This window comes from Neovison vison, chromosome 1 (assembly GCF_020171115.1).
Source record: "Neovison vison isolate M4711 chromosome 1, ASM_NN_V1, whole genome shotgun sequence".
Lineage (NCBI taxonomy): Eukaryota > Metazoa > Chordata > Mammalia > Carnivora > Mustelidae > Neogale > Neogale vison.
In genome coordinates this window covers 7,054,414-7,075,470 of record NC_058091.1, presented here as the reverse complement: position 1 = coordinate 7,075,470, position 21,057 = coordinate 7,054,414, and the positions used below count along the sequence as shown (strand labels likewise).

The 21,057-nt window shown below is 47.0% G+C and overlaps 1 protein-coding gene across 2 annotated transcripts in view; it reads right to left on the bottom strand.

Moving 5' to 3' along the window:
* Positions 1-1,757: 1,757 nt before the first annotated feature.
* PRKN (parkin RBR E3 ubiquitin protein ligase) overlaps positions 1,758-21,057 on the bottom strand; it is a 1,310,068-nt gene continuing 1,290,768 nt past the window's right edge. For both annotated transcript variants that reach the window (XM_044242625.1, XM_044242633.1), the window contains exons 11-12: positions 9,028-9,145; positions 1,758-4,039 (exon numbers count right to left, since the gene is read on the bottom strand). In XM_044242625.1, the coding sequence (XP_044098560.1) occupies positions 3,927-4,039; positions 9,028-9,145 (231 nt within the window). In that variant the 3' untranslated portion in view covers positions 1,758-3,926. The remainder of the gene's footprint in view (positions 4,040-9,027; positions 9,146-21,057) is intronic.

Here is a 21,057-nt window from a genome sequence, read left to right as displayed (position 1 = left end):
TATACCCCACCCCACCCCCATCACATCCTTGCCCTATGCAGTTCTCCATTGGCAATCCTTGAGTTTGGATTCTTCATCACAAGCCAATAATAGTATGTAAAATGCTTTCCTGAGTTTTGTGAGTCATTCTAGTGAGGTACTGAGGCTGAGGAGGGAGGCATGGGGACCCCAGACCCACAGCGTCAATGAGAAGTACAGCTGGCAACCAGGGACTTGGGCCATGTCTGACATTGGTTGGGGGGGGGAGCGGTCTGGTGAAACTGAGCTCTTACCTGTGGGGCCTGACCTTTGAGGTAGTGTGAAAACTGAATTGACTTGTAGGACACCCAGTTGCTGTGTGGAGAGGTGGAGAATTTGCTGAAACTGGGAAAAACACCACACAGCTCTGCTGCTGGAAGTCGTGCGGCTCTGGGAACATTCAGGAAGGACCTTCAGTTGAAGGCCAGGACGGCAACAGAAGGGTGTCTGGGGGAGTTGGTTAAATGGAGATCTGAGGCTGGCTAGCCAACGTGGGGAGGAGAGGGTGTTGAAGGAAGAGGTTGGAAAGATTCTAGGCAGATGGAAAATCATGTGAGAAGATCAGGACATGATCTTCTCATGGTAAATATACATGTAATTGATGTTCTAGGTTTTGTACTTTGTTCTCTTATGAGTTGGACTAATGTGAATCTGTCTTCTGGGGTCCAGTTACCTTCTGATGCTGATAAAATTGATTCTCTCAGTTCACACATCAGAAAATGACAACTGGGAACACTGTGGGCTCACCAAGGCAAAGCCAAGCATCTGTGCGCCAAATGTCTTCCCAGACAATACTTCGCACCTTTTTTTTTTTTTTTTTTTGCGTGATTACCCAAACTACAGAGAGAATTTTGTTTTTTTTTTCTTTTTGGTGCAAAATGGTGGTTTATTAAGGCACAGGGACAGAACCTGTGGGCAGACAGAGCTGCCGCTGCAGAGGAAATTTTTAAATATCTGGGGTCGGACACTTCATTCACAGCAGGTAACTGGAAGATGGGTTCAGTGTTGTTTTGAAAGAGGGTTTTCTTCTAAACGTCGACATTGATCCTCTCTGTGGTACCAGGAAGGGCCGAGCAAGGACGGAGGTAGACGTGGAACACCACGCAACGAACGATGCGGGCTTTTCCCCACCGCTGCGGTTGCTTCTCAAGTGAGCATTCTGTATCTGTGCTCACTCGGGCGCGTTCACAGTGTCAGGCCTCTAACTGACACCCTGGACATGAGTGTCAATGCCGGGTCATCATTCCTGGAAGCTTCGTGTTGCTTTAGAGCACCTTCCCAGGCTGCTTGGCATCAATGGGCCCTCATGGTGTGTGGCTTGCCTGTTGTATGCCTAGGAGCTCTCCAAGAATGTTCCGTTCCGGCTTGCTCAAACACAGGCTCATTGTCACTCACTCTAGCCACGGCAACGGTTTTAAAGAAATGCAGTATCAACACACCCACTGTCGCAGCAATGCACAGTCACCGAGCTTTTCTGCAAGACGCTACACAGAGAATCCTTGTGGTTTTTTCCTGACTCAGACTTCTGTTTGAAACAGTTAGTAGAGAAGTTTGCTGATGGAGCAGGAAAGTCATCGTTAGATTTTAAGACAGTTTGCTTTTTAGATAAAAAATGGCCGTTGCCTTGCCAGGCGATCCCTTTAGGCCCCGAGGGAAGCTCCTGAGCGAGGTGTCCCGGGCTGCCCTCCCCCCACCTCCAGCATTGACCGAAAAACTCTCTTCAGAGATGGACTCAAACGCTCTTTTGATGCTTTTATTGACAATTTGAGTACAACCTTAGACATAGTGGTCAAATACCCCTTTACAAGTTTCAGAGAAAAATAAAGATTCTTCTGCAAAGATTTTATTTCTATTCTTTTGATCTAGTCACATTTGATTACACATTTCATGGTCAAGCATGTTCATTTAGAGTGGTTTATGATTTCCATTTCTTTACAGAGGCTGTTTTTCCCCTTCAACTTGTCTCCGTGTTCTATTCGGGGAGGGGGTGGAGAAAAGGCCATCACCAGGAAAGGAGCAGAGCCCTAGAAACTTCTATCTACTGTGCTTGAAGCCACAAGAGCAAACCCTGTTCAGGCTTTGCACACCCAACACAACATGCAAATTCAGAAGGCAACAATCAGGACAGCGTCACTAAACCCAAAAGCTATCGTGGCTATAAAATACCGGGTGCTCCATGCGAGAGAGGGGCCGTCTGATTTGTCCTGCTGGGTCGGTGTGAGAAGCTACCTGCAGGGATTGTCAGTAATGTGCCGTCCCTGATACCAGCCCCTGGAACATGCGAGCCTATGCCTCGTGACCTTCCCTTTTCTCTTGCTCACAGATATTGGCTCTCTGTTCCCTCGCTATGATCTTTAAGGCTTTGTGACATGAGTCTGGAAGCTTTGGGGTCACACTGGGGAGGTTGGATTTTCGGACAGAGCGAAGCCAAATGAGGCTGATTAAAACCCCTGTGCATGCCACACCCCATCTTGTCCTGGGACCAGCCTCTGAGGGAAAAGGCAGACCAGGCAGGACTGTCCCTGGGAGGATGGTTAGGGACAGAGGGACAGAGGTCCTTGGTAAATGTTCTGAGGTCATTCCTTCTCTCCTGCAGCAAGGATTTCTGGTGCTATGTCTACAAAGAGAAGCCTGAGAAGACAGATGATGAGAACCAAAGACAGGGGTTGTAGTTTTTCATCTGTTTACTGTGCTGTAGAAAATGAAGTCTGCGGCATTGTGCGTAAACACAACTCTTTTTGATGTGTCGTGAACACCTCAAAAAAACAAAACAAAACAAAACAGGAAAACTTGATCAACACTCCACTTTGATCCATGTTAACAGGAGGAAATCTTTTGTATGACTCCACTGACCTAGAGGAAAACTCTCCTTGGAGTAACCCATTCAGGGACCCAGCACGTACAGAAACCTTTCCGGTACAAAATCAGTCCCGGTTCCATTCTGTTAGCCCTGGAAATGCTCCTTCTTTAAAGATTTCTGCCTCAACACCCTGAACTTTGGTTAACATTGAGAATCATTACAAAAGCACTTCTAAAAATGTTTCCTCTAAAGGTACCCTACCCATTAAATTTACAGTGAAGCCAAATGTACTAGCTTATTCCCCAAGCTGCAAAATGAATGCTTAAAATCAAATTACAGACTTCGTAGCATTCTCAGAAAAACAATCTCTTTCCAGGTTCTCAAATAATTAAATGGAATGAAAAGTACATGAAGTTTTGATCTCTTTCCCATAATGTCAACATTCAAGTTAACTTTCATAATTTCTCCCTAGTTGACAAGCTGATTTATGCATAGTTGACATCCCATCAGTGCAATATATAAAGGTAGAATTCTTAGGGATAAACACCGATTTTTGACTACTGCCTGTGGTTCTTTGGGGAGAGATGCTCTCTGAAAATTTAAATAGGAGCATTACTCTGGAAGCCGAGAATGTAGTTCTCCCAATCGACCCGCCGTTTTACAGAGAACCACTGACGACGACCGTCCCTCCGCACTATTTCCTCACCAGTGGCTTCTTCCCGATCTTTGCAGAAGGTACAATGCAGGAAATTAAACCTGAGAAATCTCTGTCTCTGTTGCTTAAATCCAGCCCAACTTGAATTCCCCAGAGAATGACAATCCGTGCCAAAGGCGGGATGCACTTTCCTCTGGGCTCTGGGGTGTGTCGTGCTGAGGCCCGAGAACGCTTCCTGCTGTTGCTCGTGGATCCCAGGAGCTTCTCCTGTAACTTTGTTTCTGTGGTTTTGGAAGGAACTTGAGGGGTTGTGCGTGTCTGTGTGTGTGCGCGCGCGCGGGCGTGCGTGCAAGAGAGAGGCAGGGGTAGGGAGGGAGGGGGAGAGTGCAGAAAGAGCCCCGAAGGGCGGCAGCCTTGGTACGTTCCAGGTTGGACGGCAGGAGGCGCTCGCGGCTACACGTCGAACCAGTGGTCCCCCATGCAGGCGCGGTTCCACTCGCAGCCGCAGGCCCAGCACCACTGCAGCCCGCACTGCGGCTGCGGACACGCCATGTGCATGCAGCCTCCTGCGGGCAGACAAAGACACAGGCAGACACCCGCGGAACAGCCCTGCCCGCACCCACGCCGCGCACTGCTCCCCGAGGGACTCTAAGGGGACGTCCCGAGCCGTCCCAGGGTGTTGGGAAGGAAGGACATCCGCTAGGAAGGGAGTGAGGTGCCGCACGCCACGGCCATCCAGGACACATGCCATCTGTGGATCTCAGTGTATCGACTTCCCTGAAATGGGATTTAGGGACAAAGGCTCTAAGAGATGGGGTCCATCCCTTATCGAAATGTATAGTGCTGCATGTTTTAAACAGATGTTAATATACTAAGTATAATATTAGTTGGCATGGCAAGGTTCATGGACCAGGAGTTGGGAAAGCAGCACCAGAAGTATCAAAGGAGGAGCGCCTGGTGGCTCAGTCAGTTAAGTGTCTGCCATCCACTCAGATCACGACCCCAGGGTCTCTGGATCGAGCCCTGCCTTGGGCTCGGCTCAGCGGGGAGCCTGCTTCTCTCTCTCTCCCTCTACCTGCTGCTCCCCCTACTTGTGCTCTCTCTTTCTGTCAAAAAATGCAAATAAAATCTTCTTTAAAAAAATATTTAACAGAGAATTCATTCTTTAATGCTCTTCAAAATTGTATTTAAGGGGCGCCTGGGTGGCTCAGTGGGTTAAAGCCACTGCTTTCTGCTCAGGTCATGATCCAAGGGTCCTGGGATCAAGCCCTGCATCGGGCTCTCTGCTCAGGGGGGAGCCTGCTTCCTCCTCTCTCTCTGTCTGCCTCTCTGCCTACTTGTGATCTCTGTCTGTCAAATAAATAAATAAATAAAATCTTTTTAAAAATTTGTATTTAAGATTAGCAGAGGAGGGATACTGGGTACTTTACGTGGGTTACCTCATTCCTCCTCAAAAGCACCTAGTGAGTAAGAATATTACTCTGCTGTAGAGTTCTCTCAAGGTCCAGTACTTCTAAATGGCAAAGCCCGAGATTTAACCAGGATTTCCTTCTTTCATAGAACAGGGTGTTTACAGCATGAGATGAACACTTGCTCATTCTGGGACTTATTTTGGGATTCCTCCCCATCATACATTTGTTAAATTCATTTCTGATTTGCTTCTGGGGTTCAGACATCCAGTCTGCAGTGGAGTGCAGAGTTACTTGTATGAAGTTAGATGCAGAGAACAGTTTCTGACTGAATTTCCTAGATAATTCAGGCAAAAGCAGCTCTTTGCTTGAATCTGACATAACACTGGATGTGCTCTATTATTCAATTTCACCAATTATCCTCTTAAGTCATTTTTCCTTGCCAAATTTTCCAGGTAATTGCTTCCGTACTATCTCATTTTTATTATTAGAAATATGGCATGAGAACCTCCACTGATTTAAAATATTTATGAATATGTAACTGAAGGAATTTGTTGTAGGGTAATTTAAGGGCATTTAAAAATCCCCTACTTTGCTACTCCTTTTTGGTTTGTTTTAAAGATCATTTAAAGCTTAAAAATATGCAGAATATAAAGGGAAGACTTACCTATGATACTTTTATCTTTATATTTCCCATTTAGGGTTACACAATTGCAGGACTGTCTAATTTTAAATACATATTTAATGATTATACGCTTATGATGTAAATAACAAAATGTCTTCCTACAATACCAAAATCTTCAAAAATACTAATATTACAAATAACATTTTATTGCAGAAACAAGAATCATGATGGCTCCACAGAATAAGAAGAAAGGAAACAGGAAGAGAGAATATTCATGTTATTACGTTTCTTTAAGCCCCCTGGTGCTTAACAGATGCAGGGCCATAAGCTAGCTCCCATAATACAGAATAGCACCAGGGACTCTGATTCTAACAGCTTTGCCAGCACAAAAGTAACTGTAAGCAAGATGCTGCTGACAACGTCCCCTGACTTTGTGGTCATTTAAACAAAGAAAACATGGCTTCCCTCCTAGAGAATTCTGATCTGTCCACGGGCTGAGGCACCTGTTCCCATCAGCACTGTGGCAGGGGCCAGAGGCTCTTTCATTAGGTTTATGGAGGGAGTGGAAGTTCTTGAACAACCTGAAGGGAGATTTAACCGGCAACAGGCACTTGTTGATCAGGGAAAGGAAGCGGCGAATCCTAGGTCTGTGGTGGGAGGGAAGGAAGATGCTTTCCCAGACTGAGGCTGGCAGGAGGAAGCAATGAGGCTTCGCCCGAGTTCGACGTGGGAATGAGCCTCACGTTGTTTGTGGCTTTGCGGCAGGAAGAACTCCTTTCTGGGATTCAGAGGACTATGACAGAGGCCATGAATTTACTTTGAGAATGAGATCATGAGACCAGCTTTTCTTGCCCATAGAGCTCACATCTGTCTCTGCTGTATGCTTTAAAAACAGCTTAGATGATTAATACTTATTATTAATAAGCTTAAAGTTTTATGGGCTAAAAATCTATTGGTGAAAAATCAGGGCTTTCCATTTATAGCAAATCCCGATACTTCAAAGAAATCGGAGATGGGGGGCTTGAGGGTGGCCAGTTGATTTAGCAGTTAAGTGACTGCCTTTGGCTCAGGTCCTGATCCTGGGGTCCTGGGATGGAGCCCTGGATCAGGCTCCCTGCTCTGTGGGGAGTCTGCTTCTCCCTCTGTCTTCTGCTCCCCCTGCTTGAGCTCTCTCTCTCTCTAATAAATGAAATCTTAAAAAAATATATCTGTTTTTGTGTCATCCCCTTTAACTAGCTACTTTTTAATTCAATGAGTATTTGTCAGGTGCTTTTCTGGGCCGAGGGAAGAGACAGGCACCTTTCCTGCCCTTCGGTAATAGCAACATGGTTTCTTAGTATTTAATGTACATTCTTGAAATACGTGTGAGGTGGCCCGTGTTTATCAGCACTGTGCACTCTCCCTGGTGAAGGCTCTTTGCACCTTTTCTTTTTTTTAATGTTTTATTTATTTATTTGAGAGAGAGCCAGACTGAGAGAGAGCATGGGCAGGGGAGGGACAGAGGGAGAAGGAGAAGCAAGTCCCCGCTGAGCAGGGAGCCTGACGCCAGACTCAATCCCGGGATCCCAGCATCCCAGGCTGGTGGCAGTCTCTGAGCCGGCTGAGCCAGCCAGGCGGCCCTGCGTCTTTCCTGACTTCACTTGCCTACACGGCACCCTCGAGCAGAGCAGTGCGGGCTGCAAGAGTTCCTGCCCCGGCTCCACTGGTGTCCTCTCCTCATACATGATTCAGGCACATCCCAGTGCGCAGAGGGACGCGAGGACTCATGACGCCCATTTATGTCTTGATTTCCAGGAGACCATTGTCTCCGAGCCAGGGACGTGGCCTGAGCTGAGCCCATTCCTGCTGCCCTGGGCTGTGTCGGTGCTCTCTTGTTCGCATCAGTGAACACCTTCTGAGGGACACAACGGGGGAAACGGGCCTGCAGGCCTGTCCCGAGACTGCCGGGTTCCGCTCCCCAGCGGGCCAGCGGGCACCTCTCACACTTGGAACGGGCTCTGGGCACTGGGCTGTGATGGCTTTATACCGGTTGGCACATCCTGGACGGATGGCAGCCGGGGCCCCGGTTGGTGTGAGGCATCAGAATCACCGTGAACGGGGCAGCCTAGAGCCAAACAGACCAGCGCCGCCGAGCAGGGAGGACGCACGCCGACCGCCGCAGGCCGCAGGACCCCGGTGCCGTCGTCCCAGCCCTGGGAAGCTCAAGGGGAGAAGAAGTGCAGCCGCTGGCACAGACGCACCGTTGGGGAGCTGAGCGGGCCTCCCCCCGTGTCCTTCGGTGGGTTTCAGGGGCTCCTTGTCCGTGAGGACAGGAGCAGGAAGGACGGTCCTGCCATCTGCACGCCCCAAGGGTCCCCGCAGCCACGGGGCTCCCGCAGTTACTGAGTGCGTCGGGGCCGTGGGGTCCCAGCCTTTCTTGGGATTGGAGTGTCGTTAAGAAGAGAACCGTTCAGATACGGATCCCGCGTTTCCATGCCTGCGAACCCACACAGAGCGGGGCCTAGCGGGGGCCTCCTACATGACCGGCGGCAGCGAGGGCAAACTCCAGACGCATCTCCCCGCGGTCACCTCACCTCACCTCTCCAGAGGTCACCTCACCTCTCAAAACTGAGAGTAGCTGGCAAAAGGCTAACGGAAGAGGTTCATGGAGAGACAGAGGCACGCAGAGGGTATTTTAACAAAGCAGGCGAGTGGGGTTGTAATGCAAAGCCCCGACTCTCCCGCAACAAGGACGGACACCATGAGCCCAAGTGCACGCTGCTCTCCATCGGTCTACAAGCTGGTGTGACAGGAAGAAGAGGAAGTCATGGCTCCCAAATTTGGGAACCAGGAAATCAAACAAAACTAAACCAGTTTCTTTACAAAAGGATTCTGAGTCGCTAATGCACATTGCAAATGGGAATATATTGTGATTTCTGCGAGCGTTAAATGATCTGACATTTGTAGGGAACTTAGACCAAACACCCTGTAAATGCTCAATATGAGTTAATTGTTTGTGTGGTTGTTATTATGCAAGAGGGACATGCTATAGGAATGACCTGGCAACTCTTTCCCTACTGAGGAACTCGAGACAAGAACGCTGAGAAATACGGGGCTGGGAAGCTTCCATTATATATACATATACATATATATATATATATATATATATACACACTAGTGGACCGCTTACCAGATACGAAGTGTCTAATATTAATAATTAATAATAATGAGGGCAATTAGGTTTATTGATCGTCTAAACCAGGCACTTGGCTGTGTATCTGCCGTGTGCGACAGCTCATGATTCTCCTGGTGTGAGACAGCCTCTGTTTTCATCTCTCTTTGACAGAGGGGGATCTCGGCCTTAGGCAGTTTAAAAACTTGGCCTGGGAGAGCGGAGACTGGCGTTCTGGCCAGTGGCTCCAAATTCCCAGGGTGCTGAGCTCATCAGTTCCATGTCCTCTTACAGTTCCTGACTGCTACTACCGCTGGCTCCCGCTCTCCAAGGAGCGCTCCCCCAACCCTCACTTCTTCTCAGACTCACCATTTTTCTCAACGGGCACATGGCAGCGAGGACAGGGCTTGGTGGTTTTCTTGATCGTTTCTTTGGAGGCCTCTTCCCACCGGGCTTGCTCCGCAGCCTTCTGGTCAACTCGGTAAGCCTGCGGAGTGAAGACAGAAGGAGCTGCGGCTCAGAGCGTGACATGGGGGTTGATGTGTCGGTTCTTTGAGACACAGGTCTAGAAAACTCCTAGAGCTGGGAGTGCCTCAAGGAAGAAAACCAAGCATAAACACACTTGACAGGTGCGGGACAAGGCCCGACATGCACGGAACATGGTTTCCTCTGCCTTCGGCCTTCACTTATGTGCTGAGAAAACAGCTTAATTTCATAGTGTGAGATCCCTTCTTCGGTTGTTTTGGATAATGGTCATGAATGACGTGTGTGAGGTGTGAACCGTGCAGGTGAGGTGCGAATGCCCTAGAGACACTGCCTTCGATGCTTTGTGAGGCGAGTGTACTCATGTTTCTTTCCCACCGAGGAGGAGGTGGGCTCACCAGTTGCCCAGAGCTGGTAAATGGGACGTTTCAAGACTCCTTTACATCTCGTTATCCTTCATTCTTGCACCTGAGGATGGGGAGCTCCAAATGTTGTCACAGAAGGGACAGGAGCCGGAAGAAGGAAACGGAGTTGACGTGACATGGAAGGCGGAGGGGGTCGGGAGGAGCCGGGGGAGAGACTGTGAGTCTGGGGACGCCGCCCGGGCTCCAACCCCAGCCCCACCCAGGTGAGGAACTGTGAGACGCACCGTCACCTCTCCGAAAGTTCTCCTCTCTTAGAGGGAAGCGAGGAATGCCTAGTGCACTGGGGTATCAGGGGTTGAGTGAATTTCTTGAAAGGCTTAGAACGGGTATCTGATGCATGTTGTTAAGTGATAATATGAATTCCCTCAGGATCTCTCACATGGCGAGCTCTCAGAAATGTTTGTTAATATTGTTATCGTCACAGGACTGAGTTTTTCCTGACTCGCTGGACAAAGAGGAAGGGAGGTTTCCTTCTGCTCCCGTCTAACCACTCAGACACTGTCCTCTCTCACACTTACTTCAGTACCGGATGACGTGTGCGGAAAAAGAATGGTTATATTTTTGGATTCAGTACAAGAAACTTGTGGCCGAGGTCTATATTTAAATATATTCCAACATCTTCAGCTGAACAGAATCCCTCCATTTTGGCCTTCTATACTTTAAAATTAATATGAGCATGCAAGTCATTTTACTAACCTGTAAAAACTAATTAAAAATATCTCCAGAGCTATTTTTATATCAAGAAACTACTAAAAATAACTTCAAATATAAATCAGTGAAGAAATCAAATAACAAAAAATGCTCTAATACTCCCATATTAGTCTAATAATAATGATGATAATACTTTGCAAATTTATAACATTATTTTTTTACACTTTGACTTCTATTTTTCAGTTGTTCCTCCCAATAACCTAGAGAAAATGGTGGGGTTTCTAATAAGATAACAAACTTATTTTTCAAATGAGGCCTCTGAGTGATTAATAAAGGTCAAATGCCAGGTTCAGAAATGCTTACATCGTATATGGCAGCATTGGTGCCCGTCAAATGTAAAAATTTGGAAAACACGGGGGTCCCGGGGGGCTCAGTTGGTGAAGCATCTGCCTTTGGCTCAGGTCATGACTCCAGGGTCCTCAGATCAAGTCCCACCTCGGGTCCCTGCTCAGCAGGGAGTCTGCTTCTCCCACTAACTCTCCCCCTGCTCATGTTCATGCTCTCTCTTTCTCTCAAGAAATAAAATCTTAGAGTTTTTTTTTTTTTTTTTTTAAATCCTGAAGGATGGAAACCCAAACCAAAGATGCTCACCTACAGGTTTCTAACACATAACATTGTGCTTTGAGAATCAAACTCTGTTCAGCACCTCTGTGCTTAGCAAGTTTTCTTTTCTTTCTTTTTTTTTTTTTTAAGATTTTATTCATTTATTTGACAGACAGAGATCAAAAGTAGGCAGAGATCACAAGCAGGCAGAGAGGCAGGCAGAGAGAGAGGAGGAAGCAGGGCCCCCGCTGAGCAGAGAGCCCTACGCGGAACTCAATCCCAGGACTCTGAGATCATGACCTGAGCCGAAGGCAGAGGCTTTAACCCACTGAGCCACGCAGGCACCCCAGCAGGATTTCTAAGTGGTGAGAGTGATGTGGCCTTAGTATGTAGTCATCATCTGGTCACCCCAGTGGGGTGAGTTACCTAAAGATGCCAAATCTGGTGAGTAGAAGTCTCCACCCTGCATATGAATCCAGCTTTTAACATTTCACCATCAAGTTCTAAATACTTAAAAAGTGTTAAGTTTTCAGTCGTAAAGACACCAAAAGCAGAGTCAACCAAAGCAAAAATAGACAAGTGGGACTCCATCCGACTAACAAGCTTCTGCACAGCAACAGAAACCATCAGTAACACTAAAAGGCAACTTGCTGATTGGGGGAAGATACTTGAAAATCTTCTGTTAAGAGGTTAGTATCCAAAATATGTATAGAACTCAGAAAATGCAGTGGCAATAAAACCAAGCAACCTGATAAAAAAAACAATGGGCAGACGATCTGAGTAGACATTTTTCCAAAGAAGGCATACAAATGGCCTACAGGTACATAAAAAGGTGCCAGCAGCGCTCCTCATCGGGGAAATGCAAATCAAAGCCACAACAAGACTTCCCCTCATGTCTGTTAGAATGGATATTGCAAAGAGACAAGAGAGAACAGTGGCAGATGTGGAGAAGAGGGAGCTCTTGTGCATTGCTAGGGGGGACAGAGACTGGACAGACACCGTGGAAGACAGTATCCTGCACTGTGTGACAACACGGAGAGAGCTTGAGAGCATTTCGCTAAGTGAAGTAACTTAGAGAGAAAGACAGATACTATATGGTCTCGCTTATATGTAGAATCTAAGCCTGAACTCAGAGATACAGAGAACAGACTGATGGTGACCAGAGGTGGGTCTGGGGAATGAAAGTAGTTAACAATACTGCATGAGAGACTTGAAAGTTGCAAAGAGAGGAGACCTAAGAAGTTCTTATGAGAAGAAAAAAGGTTGTATTTATATGTGGTGAGGGATGTTAGCTAAACCTGTGGTCATCATTTATATATATATATATATATGTAAATAAAATACGTAATATGTATTATATATGTGATTATATATATAATCGTTATGTTGTACATCTAAATCTAACATAATGTCACATATCAATTATATCTCAAAAAGAGAGCAGTATATTATAAAGCAAATAACTGTTTTTTTACATTTTAATTCCAGTATAGTTAACATATATTATTATATTAGTTTCAGTGTGCAATATAGTGATTCAATACTTCGCTACACCACCTGGGGCTCATCATGACATAAATCACTGTGTTTGTACCTCATTTGCAGTATTTAGTGGGTTTTGTTGTAATTAGTGCTTATATTTTTATTATTTCCAATAGAAAGTGAATTTGCCCGGAGCCGAGCTCACGTTTGTGTCCTCCTCACATCTCCAGGGTCTAGTCTTGTGCCAGGTACCTAGGAGGCACTCTGTATCTTAGCTCAGTGAATGAAGAAATGACACACCACACCAAGACACGAACCTGCTGATCATCTGGGAGTACGACCCCAAGAACCAGGTGGGGCAATGGGGTGCATCCTAGTCGCGGTCCTTGCAGTGAAGAAGCAAATTTCTTTCTGTTACATCATAAAGGAAACTTCCTTTATAACTCAGAGGGTGTCCTCTGATTGGTTAATACTTGGTTAGGATGTAACAGAGTAAGTTTAATGGCTAAGAACAACCACAGGTACTGAGAACTCCCTTTGACCCCAGCTTACAGGCCACTCGTGGCTGAGAGTGCAGGGGATAAAGGTGTGGTTAAGGACAGCGGTTGCAGGATGTAGTAAGTAGCTTTTGATCTGAACTACACATCTTCCAGTCAGCTCAGATTCACATGTGGGCCTAATCCTCAGCGATACACAGCAAATACGTCCCCCCCAACCATAGGTTCCAAGATTTTCTTTATAAGGCCCAGGAGCTTGTAACTCTAAAGTGAGGCTTTAACATTGTCTATGGGGGCATCTAGATCAGAGAAATATATAATTGTACTTACTAAAAACTAATTTCAAAATGTTGCTTTTCAGCAATCTGGCACACTGTGCACTGAGTGCAATTCTCCCTGGTCTCCACATCTAAAAATGCTGGATGGAATATGGAAGATGTTAATGCACAGCTGATCTGGTAGAGAAGGAAAGGAAATCCCTGAGGCCTAGAAAGGGAAAGAGAAAATCCTCCTGGTTAAGGGAAGGAGGAATCTGGGGCTTGTGATGGAGGTATTTTCCTGGTCTCAGGCTTCCCAGAGTCTGGCTCTTTAGAGAATACAGAGAGAAAACCTGGGCCAGAGCAGGATGAAAGGTGGAATCAAACAACCTAGACTCCTGAGGGGTGACCTCCACAGCTGATGGACTAGGGAAAAAAGTCTTCCCAGAGGAGAGAATGGATTAAGAATTAATAAAGATTTGTGCTGGTTCCAGCCTTATGGTGAAGAAGATTGGGGAGACAAAGCCTCTCTGAAAATTCCTAACCACTAAGCCTCATATGCAAGGTTTTTGTGAAAAGAATTCATTACTAGTAGTGAAAAGAATTCACTACTGATTAGCTGAATAAAGAACCCGAGACAAAAAGCTAATTTGAAATACTCTGGTAGCATACCCAGGAACCTGGCTGAAGCAAAAGTATTTTCCATATAGCAGTACACTTAAAAAAGCCAAACTTCAAAAAAAAAAAAAATCACACAAATAAAATTCCAAAGAGCAAAAGATCACAATAGAGAAGTTACCTAATACAGGAGGAAAGAAGCTATCATTAGTGAAAGTGGCAGAAATACAAAACTCAAGAATCTGACCAGCAAATGTTGTAGATACTGGAATGATCAGATACAGAGTACAAAATAAATATGTTTGATATGCTCCAAGAAACAAAAGTATGAGAAGTTTGGTAAAGGCATATGAGGTTATCATAATGAACCAGGCAGATTTAAAAAAGAAAACCTATTTCTTTTGTGCATTTTTCTGAATGCAAAGAAACCAATGATTAAAATTAGAAACTCAGTTGAAGAATTACATAGCAAATTAGATACAAATGATGGGAGAATTTGTAAACTGGAAGATGAAGCTGGAGAAATTATACAGACTACAGATCAGAGAGCAAACAGTAAAAAATATGAAAAGGAGAGTACAAGTTAGTGGGGAGAGAGTGAGAAAGTCCACTTCTCTAGAGTTCCAGACCAAGATAGCAGAGGTCATGCAGGAGAAACAGTACTGAAGACTAGAGGCAAGGAAAACAGATTAACTACAAAGAGGCTACAATTATTCTGACGGCAGATTTCTTTAACCCATGGGCGCTAGCAGACAGTAGTATAAGATCCACAAAGTACTAAGGAGAACCAGTCTACTTAGAATTATAAATAAGCAAAATGAATTTTCAAAATAAGTATTAATAAAAACACTTTCAGACATAAGATACTGGGTATTTCTCATCAACAGACCTTCACTAAAGGAAAAAACCAATAGGATCAAGTCCAAACGAAGACCTGAGTTACAAGAAGCAACTGTGAGCAAAGAAAATGCTTCTGTGTGGGTACGACAAAGCCAATACTGATTATATAAAACTATCAGAATCATGTTCACTTTATTGGTTTAAAGTATCGAGGCAGAACTAAAACGCTGGACAAGAACTGCATATAACCACAGGTAGTGCTAAAATTACTCTAAAATTACTCTAATTTATGGTCAGTGTTCCTAGTGAGGGAAATATTGAATTTTAGTAAGGGGTTAATTTGTGATAAAAGCATAGGTGCTTTCAAAAAACATTCGTTAGATAGCAAGAAAAAGCAAATGCATGTTAAAAACCCAAAGACACCAACTTTTGTAGCAACATGGACGGGACTGGAAGAGATGATGCTGAGTGAAATAAGTCAAGCAGAGAGAGTCAATTATCATATGGTTTCACTTATTTGTGGAGCATAACAAATAACATGGAGGACAAGGGGAGATGGGGAGGAGAAGGGAGTTGAGGGAAATTGGAAGGGGAGGTGAACCATGAGAGACTATGGACTCTGAAAAACAATCTGAGAGTTTTGAAGGGGCGGGGGGTGGGAGGTTGGGGGAACCAGGTGGTGGGTATTAAGGAGGGCACGGCTTGCATGGAGCACTGGGTGTGGTGCAAAAATAATGAATACTGTTAGACTGAAAAGAAAAAAAAAACCCAAAGACACACAGAAGGTGATTCATGTATGATGTAGGGCAGTGGTCTCCCTGGGCAAAAGGGAGGTGGGCTGGCTAAGGGCTCACGGTCAGCTGTCAGAGGTCGGCTCGAAGCTCTGCTTCTTACAGTGGGTGGGGTGCCGTGTGTTCACTTTACTTCTTGAAAATCATTATTCCTTTGCTTAATATACTGCTTTATAGTATATTAGGTATGCACATATCTAATGTGTTTAATTTTTCATATTAAAACCCAAATCTTATTTTAAATATGTATGTGGAAATTACAGTAAAATAAGTTTTAAATTCTCTCATTTTTGGTACTATTATGTGATTGCAATCACTATTTAAAGGCAGATAATTTCAAAAATCTCATTTCAAAATGTACATACTCATTAAGAAAATTTTGAGAGATGAAGAAAAGGATTAAAGGATGATGAAAATCACCTGCAGCCCCTCACCAGATAGAACCACTGTTTCCAGTTTTATGCCTATATTTTCAGTCTTTTAAAAATTTTACATATACTATACATATTATTTTTGTAATCCATTTTTTTCCCTTTAAAATACATCATGAACCTTTCCCCATATCATTTATAGAGGTGTGTGTGTGTGTGTGTGTGTGTGTGGACAGAATTTTAGTTTGCATTATTTTCCGGGGTCTGAATGCATCCAGCTTCCTTAATCTCAAAATGTGGGGGCTTCTTATCAGTCTAAACAACCTTGAGATATATGTTTTTATAGAGGAGTCTGTACTTCTCATGACAATTCCTCAGCAGAATTCCCCTGGGTGGAAGTTTCTGCCTCTGGACATGTGCATATGTTGCCAAGTTAAAAGCATTTTCGGGGGCACCTGGGTGGCTTAGTCGGTTAAGCATCAGCCTTCTGCTCAGGTCATGATCCTGTGGTCTTGGAATTGAGCCTCGAATCAGGCTTCCTGCTCAGCTGGGAGTTTGCTTCTCGCTCTCCTTCTGCCTCCCTCTCTGTCCCCCATTCCTGACTTGTGCTTTCTCTCTCTCTCTCAAATAAATAAAATCTTTAAAAATAAAAAAGCATTTTCAGCTGGGTGAATAAAATGTTTATTTTGACAAAGGATATTATGCTCTCCCCAAGAAAAAGATTCAGAGAGTGACTTCAAGAAGCTCAGAGACTATCAACAGCACATTACTGAAAGTTTATCAAGAACCAGAGGGGCACCTGGGTAGCTCAGTGAGTTAAGCCTCTGCCTTCAGCTCAGGTCAGGATCTTAGGGTCCTGGGATGGAGCCCCGCCTCGGGCTCTCTGCTCAGTGGGGAGCCTGCTTCCCCCCGCCTGCCTCTCTGCCTACTTGTGGTCTCTGTCAAATAATTAAGGAAAATCTTAAAAAAACAAAACAAAACAGAAAACTGGATTTCTATTGATATGCTTGATCTTTCGGAGAAGGATAAAAATCATGGCATACAAAGAGAAATAATTTCCTGTCAAAATATCAGCTTTCTCTGTCTTCTTTCCTGATCCCCAGAGCGTGGAGGACAAGAGCAGGTTCAGCCGGGACGCACGAGGATGGCTCCCCAATGGCTGTGCACCTAGCATCCCCGGCTCAAGGTCCCTCGGGATAGGGCACTGACAACCCCACACCTGGGGGGAGTAACAAAACACTTCTTGTGTAAACCACTTGCACGCTGGAGTGAACGGAAATGGCTCGGCCAGTCGGCCTGCAGTATCTCAGCGGAGTGGGAGGTAGCTAAGGAGGTTTTGATTCATGGTAGAAGGGAGGAAAGGAACATGCTAGAGCAGCAATTTCTGTTTTCACCTTCAAGGTTTTGCTTTGTCAGCATTTCCTGTCTAGACTCCGGGTTTCGAAGACTTTTGCATAGGGAAGAAAGCACACCTCTTCTTCATTTTAAATGCATGGACAGTTTCTCCAGCTTTGGAAACTCTGAAGCGCCTATTCTAGAGGCCAGCCAGGATCTGGAGCCTTGGGCTGGCACCTCCTGGGCTGAGCATGGAGTGCTGCAAAGGGATCCGGGGCTTTCCCAGGATGCTGACAGGGAGAAGAGCCCAGGGTGGGCTACTGGGGTGGGGTGCGGTCCTCAGAGAGGTGGTGGGAGGGGGCACAGGGGACAAGCTTCTCGTGTGATAGGGTGACCATGCGTCTTGGCTTGCTGTGTGTCTGAGACATTGTTTTATGCTGATGCTTTGACATGTGGGGCACCCTGGACACCAGAGGGACCGCCCCTCGGAAGGGACAGTAAACAACTCTAGCATGACCTTCATGGGCAAACCAACCGATCCAGAGCCTGTACCCAGCCGCCTCCTCTAATGGGCTCCTACACTCCTGACCACCATCCCCCTGTCCTAATCACATCTGGGCCAGGTCCTAGACGATGAAGGACAGCTCCTGTACCCCAGAGCGCACTGAAATTGTTCAAACCAGCTGATCCAAAGCCCGTTCGCCCTGCCTTACCCATTCCTTCCCATGGAGACCACAGTAAAGGTTCTTGCCCATGTTTCCCCTGCTTCCTCTGACTCCTGAGCAGCCCTAGTCCTTCTCCGAGGGGCCCTGCAGGGTGTCACCTGCCCCTCCTCTCGGGGTCTGGGAGGAACATACTATTCTTTTTCACGGCCGTCATTTCCTAATCTGCTGGGCTTCGGACACTCGAGGGAAAAAAATCTATCTTTTAAAACACCTAGGATCTCTACCTATTGTCCCATGAAATTATCGAGATGCCGTCTGTCTCAGAGGGTCCCGGCTGGGAGGATAGATCGCTGCGTGTCGCGCTCATCAGCCATCCCATCTAGGGCTTGCAGCAGGGCTGGGGGCCTGAGCTCCGCCCGACACACAGTGAGCACTCACACTCAGTAAAGCCTCACTGGCTGGCTGACCCTTCCCTCCGCAGAGCATCACCACACGCTTCCGGACGGCTGTAGCTCCCTGCTTCCTGTCCGCTCTCGTTACTGGGGAACAAGCCCTACCATACTGTATCTGGAAGTGAAGAACAAGAGAGACAAAATGGACTGGCCAAGGAGCAGGGCTGGGCGAATCTGAGAAGAGCCTTGGCCAGCCGGGGACCTAGTTCTAGGCTCTGACGGTGAGCCGTGCCTCAGGACACGGGTCAGCTCAAGAAGACGGCTGAGTATCAGCACATTTTATACATGTAGGGGATGGCATAGTAAATCTCTCAATTAACAGAGGCTACTGATAGCCCCAACCACATACGAATGAAAACACGATTGTGTTGCAAATTCTGGACACCGAATCTGACCAACAAGGAGAGAATTTAAAGAACTGCTGAAGTGCCCGGTTCTGGCTCGAGGGCTTCACGGTTCAATATTTAGGTGTCGTGGTCGCCCAAGTCGCGAGATTAGATTTCAGACAAGTCAGGGGAGAGAATGAGTATGAAGTCATTCTCTCTGAAATCATAATAGCAGGTCTAAGCCCACAGGGCTGCACAGGTGAAAGGAGGAAGACACAAACACGGCGGTTTCAGACCCAACGTTCACAGCAAACACATCCAAAACAGGCCAATGAAAATGCTGCCCGACACGCATCCCTGGGCATCCTCTTCCAGCCCCTAGTGCTGGCTGAGCTCACAACGGGCGCTCCAAGCCTCGGGACAGACTGAGCCAATGACTACGGCGCTCGGCTGCAAGGTTTATTGGAAAAACGGGGCTTCTCATCTCAGAATGTGAAAACCCAGTGGAGTGGATAAGACACGACCTGGGATGTGCCCCTTTATGAGAGCAGCCGGTGTCTGGCAGCAATGCCAGTCTCCTGGGAGAGGGTGCGCAGAGGATTCTGGAAGGGTGGAGAGACTCAAAGGAAGTGAGTATCCAAGCAGGTGCTTTCACAAGTGGTGGGCAGAATCTGAATAGATAAACGGGGCCACTTTAGACAGAGGGAATGGCCTGACTACATACTAGGGGTGTGACAAATATTAAGTAAACCATCGTGAGTGAACAGGGCAGGAAACAGAAGGACAGCCCCTGTTCAGGAGGGCTCCAGGGGTCATGTGCAAAGTAGCAAGAGAGTCAGAGAAGCCTGACGTGTTAGGGGACACAGACATTATTCCATATGTGAAACACAGAAAGTTGTAGGCATACTGCACATGGTCTTAAACAGGTTGTTTTTGTTAGAATAAGAGGTGTCATTTACTGAGAACCTACTATGTGCCAAACACACCGTATCTACCACCTTTAATCCTTGCAATAACCCCACACATGAAATCATGCAAAGGCTCTCCTTGTTTTGCAGATGCAGAAAATGAGCCTGGAGAGGTTGTATCACCTCCCCAAGGAGACGTAGCTGGAAAGGCACACGTAGCTCTTGTTTGCTTCTTAAGCCTCAGTGCTCCCACTGCACTGTGGTCCTTCCAGAGCCTGTGTGGAACCACGGGCAGACCTGGAGTGCGGGGAGGGCATTCGGTCTAAAGCCTGGAGCAGCATGAGGGCAGGCTCTCACTGGCGCTGGCCGGTCCCCCTGCACCACAGTGGGGACAACTTATCAAATCAAGGAGTGACGCATGGGAAGAAGATGTCGTATGGGGAAAGGATGAGCTGCTGGCACACGGCGTCCTGTCCCCGGCTGGGCAGCCCGGTGCGGACATCCCTGCGGCAGCTGAAGGTGTGGGTATCAACCCTGGGGACCCGAGGCGAGGGTCAAGAGAGAGCTCAGTGCCCACTCTGCAGAGAGAAGCCTAAAGCTTCGGAGGGCTTAGGCGCCCGCGTGAGACAAGAAGCCAAGGACACGGGTGGAGATGCCGCCTGTAATCATCGGAGACAAGAGAGGAGAAAGCCTGGGGCAGGAGAGATCCCCCAGCACCTCAGGAACAAGACAGAATGGTGACTGTGTGAAATGCTTTTTAGTGTCACGCGACAGGAATCTGCCTCCTGGGACAGGGAACTCTTACCACCCACAACCGAGTAGGGCCCAGGTGTTTTAGAGCTTTGAAAAATTAGAAGTTAACTCAGAGAAAATTGCTAAGGTATGATTTCTTTTTTTTTTTTTTTTGGTGGCAGAGGTGATGCCTCCCCTGCCCCCACCCCCACAGGCATTAAGCAGTTCCGTGCGTAACTTCGAAGCCATATGCGGAATCCTTTCCCGATAAATGATAGGGCGGTCCACTTCTCAGATGCGCATGGAATCCGCCGTCTTGTCCTTTGGCCCGTTTTCCCGCTGAGTCTATGCGTCCTTCAGTGTGGGCTGACGCACAGGTGTGTGTCTAGGCACCGAGCTGTGCCCCTGCGAGGGCACCGTTTGCGGTCTGCAGCGCGCAGGTGCCGCGAGGGGGAGGCCGGCAGCTCTGGGATCTTGGAGCCGGGACGGGAAGGGTTTGAGGAACCCACCGTGACGCTGTTTCTCTTACATGAGGAAGGGCGCTCGCCCTGTCAGGGGCTTCATGGCGATCTTGGATTTAGCGACGGTAGCTTCCCCGGAAGGCGGGTTTGGTTGCCGACCGTTTCTGCTGCCAAGGCTTCAAGAGACGACTGGATTGGGTCCCAGTCTGAGCAGCAGAATCAGAGGGAACCCTGGGGGCTCCGATTTCATATCCCTGCTCCTGCCACTACCATTCGTTTCTTTTGCTGGATGTCACATGGTACAAAGAAGACTAAGGGGCTGAAGGCCATGACAAGGTCATGAGCAGCCAGCAGGGGCGACGGAGAAACCTTCGCTTCCCAGCCCAGCGCCACGGGGCCCCGCATGCTCCTGCTCTTGCTTTCTGGCTCTCACTTCCACGTGGCCTCTTGAAACCGTTCTAGAAAGGACACGAGTGAGAGCCCAACTGCCAAAGCCCATGCC